Source organism: Etheostoma spectabile, chromosome 16 (assembly GCF_008692095.1).
Source record: "Etheostoma spectabile isolate EspeVRDwgs_2016 chromosome 16, UIUC_Espe_1.0, whole genome shotgun sequence".
Lineage (NCBI taxonomy): Eukaryota > Metazoa > Chordata > Actinopteri > Perciformes > Percidae > Etheostoma > Etheostoma spectabile.
In genome coordinates this window covers 23,641,397-23,644,739 of record NC_045748.1, presented here as the reverse complement: position 1 = coordinate 23,644,739, position 3,343 = coordinate 23,641,397, and the positions used below count along the sequence as shown (strand labels likewise).

At 41.7% G+C, this 3,343-nt stretch overlaps 2 protein-coding genes across 2 annotated transcripts in view; one reads left to right on the top strand and one right to left on the bottom strand.

Moving 5' to 3' along the window:
- Nucleotides 1-3,343, bottom strand: part of dqx1 (DEAQ box RNA-dependent ATPase 1) — a 39,291-nt gene that overhangs the window by 2,791 nt on the left and 33,157 nt on the right. The gene's annotated exons all lie outside the window — the stretch shown is intronic.
- smyd1a (SET and MYND domain containing 1a) overlaps nt 1-3,343 on the top strand; it is a 22,522-nt gene that overhangs the window by 13,079 nt on the left and 6,100 nt on the right. Inside the window, exons 5-7 of the mRNA XM_032539245.1 lie at nt 996-1,034; nt 2,559-2,754; nt 2,861-2,953. Coding sequence (XP_032395136.1) covers nt 996-1,034; nt 2,559-2,754; nt 2,861-2,953 — 328 coding nt within the window. The remainder of the gene's footprint in view (nt 1-995; nt 1,035-2,558; nt 2,755-2,860; nt 2,954-3,343) is intronic.

Genomic DNA, 3,343 nt, shown 5'->3' with positions numbered 1-3,343 from the left:
AATTTGACTTAGGTTGGAGCAAGCCTCCGGGCGGCAGCTATGGAACAGCGCCACTACACGCTTATCTCGAAAGGAAACAATGCAGACAGCAACATAATATACAATACAACATCACAACATAATGCACAAGACAACACACGGATCATGTGGTCACATGAAGGAATTTTTTGAGGTGGCTCAGGAGGGGGTGAGAAACACAAAACCGAGGCAGTTAGACGGATATGGGGCGGGATGGGGGGGGGGGGGGGGGGGGGAGTGTATGTGTGTGTGTGTTTACGATAATGAGTTGTGTGTGTGAATGTGAGCGTCAGACTGTCTATGTTGTTAAAAGCTCAGTTCATACGGCATGACCTTGATCCAAGCTCCTGTAAAGTCCCAATGAGAGACCTCTGTGTAATTATCTTAATTAAAGCTATAGTGCCAGACTATTTTATAGCAATGAAAGGCTGTTCCATCCAAGCCATTGTCAAAATAAGCCTAAACTCTCTCTGTATTTCTCAGTGAGGCTATGTTTACAATGTAGGCCAGCGACATTCGCGCGCAGCAGCTTGAGTGATGAGTTTTACATTAGAAAGAACAACAGCAGCATTCAGCTTTGGAGACAAAGAGGACATACGAATTACAAGATAATTAACTCTTCTGAAGAGTCCATCCTGTTTTTTTTAATCCTCCATGTCCTCCTTGATTTGACGGGATTAACGCTACTAGCAAATGCATGGAGGAGGTAAGTGTTGGGTGGTATGTGATCCCTGAAGGCTTGTATCATGTGGATGCGCTGACAGTGTTATTGTCATTACTTAGAAGTCCTCATGGGGGCGACAGAAACCACGCACTGTAGCTTTAACAACTTTTTTTAGGAAAAGGAATTATGAGCACATTAAGTACAATAACGAAACTAGATTTTGTGGACCATAATGAATTGTTGATGCCTTATTTTAAACACAAGAGCAGTGTAATTCCACTGAATGAAGTGACACTTTGCCTCTTTTCTGCAGCCAGGCAGCGTTGAGCTCCGCGCTCCACTCTCAGAGGAGGTACGTATTACGTATGTTTATAATAATAATAAAAATAATAATTATAATATTACATTTTATTTGTGTTTATTTGTTTTCATGCACACTCAAATGTTTACAGCAATGGGACCTTCCTTTAATCATCTCTTAAAGGGATACTTCAGATACTATAGAGTGTAAATTGTAATTTCTCCACTAAGATTAATAAACATTAGAACTTATTCTTAAGCTTTGTATCAGTAGAAACCAAGGAGTATTTTGCCAGTGCTTCCCTCCCTCATGTCCGCCTGAGACCAGATTTTTCTGTATTGTGGATTGGAAAAAAGCCTCTGATGACGCTGATCTGATATACGGTGCACTAAAAGTTGCCTTGTCAATTTTATAAATTGTCGTTGTTATATATTTTAAATGTGTAACACCACTTGAGCCACGCTGTTTCATATGGTTGAAAGGACAATGAAACACACTAGAGTTGAGTTGAATGCCTCCCTGTCTATGTCAGTAAACGGTGGGCGTGGCTTGGGAGTGGACTCGTAGAGCAGCAAAGCAAGTGCATTCTGGGATTTGGTGGCTTTCATCCACATGAGCCAAAACACATTTTCTGGCTTTTCTCAGCCTAGAAGGCACCAATTTCTAAAGAAATTCACATTTCTACTTCATAAGTGACCCAATTTAAAGATATATTCATCTTTCCAACAGTGAAATATCCCTTTAAGTCAGTGGTCGCAACCCCCCTAAATAATGAGGTTGGTGTTAGGGTTAGGGTTCGCTGCAAACCGTTGTAAACAGCTGTTTCTACACACCTCCCCCTGCTGATTTTGAGTGATTTTATGTGAATACTCGGATTAATACATGTAAACAAATGATGCTTTGCTTTAGTTTTAGCATCTAGCACCTAGCCTTGTCCAATGTGCTCCGGGCTCTGTGGATTTTTGATGCCTTTGTGACTTTTTCCTCTCCCCTGACCTGCCAAATCAGCACCCTTGCTGTGTTCCTCCTGATTTACAAATGAAACTCTGAATACAACATATGAAATGTAAAAAACTTCACACAATAATATGAAAATCATTCCCCAGTCTAAAATATGTCTTTTTTCTCCCCAACCATCTGGCAACCCCCAGAAATCCTCTTGCGATCCCTTTGGGGGTGCCGGCCCCCAGGTTGAGAACCACTGTCATTGATTTAACTAACATGTACAGAATAATGATGCCTGATAATAAGATGCACTGAGAAATTCATGAGTCAGCATAAGGTAGTGTGTGTTTGACATTTTGGGAAATACACTTCAGTCAGATGAGAAGGATGATGTCACTCAAGCTAAATATGACGCTAGAGACAGACAGATGGTTAGCCTAGCTTAGCATAAAGGCAGAAAGCGGGGGGCTAGCTTGGGTCTGTCCATGGTTTGTATATGGCTTCAACTGATTTTATCATAACTGACATAATATTCGGATTTGGATTTGGATTCCAGTGCAGAGGTTTAATGTTAAACACGCATTATCAGATTCAGAAAAAACGCCCCCGTCCTGTCCCCCTCTGTCCCAGGATCGAGCTGCGAGCTTTGGGCAAAATCTCAGAGGGTCAGGAGCTGACCGTCAGCTACGTGGACTTCCTCAACCTGTCAGCTGACCGCCAGAGGAAGCTGAAGGAGCGTTTCCACTTTGAGTGCACCTGCGAACACTGCAGCCAGCACATCAAGGACGACCTGATGATGGCGGCTGCAGAGGGCGAGGGGAACAAAGTTGGGTTTGCATAGTGATCCTCGTCACTTTTTTCACTTTTATGATTAGGAGAATATTGTATGTTCAACATGTGTTAGCTGTTTTGACGTTGTGTCTCCCTCTCAGCCCTCTGCTGATCAGGTGAAAGAGGCGACTGCCTTCAGTAAAGACTGTCTGGAGAAGATTGAGAGGTCCCGTATTGAGAAGGATTACCACCAGGTACACAACACTCTCTCATTTTTTTTCTCACAAAAGTGAAAGTAGAAAATGCAAACAATTTCTTGTGGGGGTGTTGGGTTGTGCTCCATGAAGAAGTTTGGTCTCTTGACTAGCTGCTGAACTCCAACAGTAAAACTACAAGAAATACACCAACACTTTTTTGCACTTTAATTATCAGTTATTATTTGAGATGTCGTATTGTCTGTACAGTCATATGTGTCCTTTTTATGTCCTAAGATGCTTTGTTGATGTGTTTATGTTGATTTTAGAATGTTAATTCTGTTACATGTTTGTGTGTTCTTATATGGCGCTTGTCTAGTCTTAACAACTACTCAAAGCATTTTTACATCATACAGGAACCATTCACACACATTCACACACATTCACACA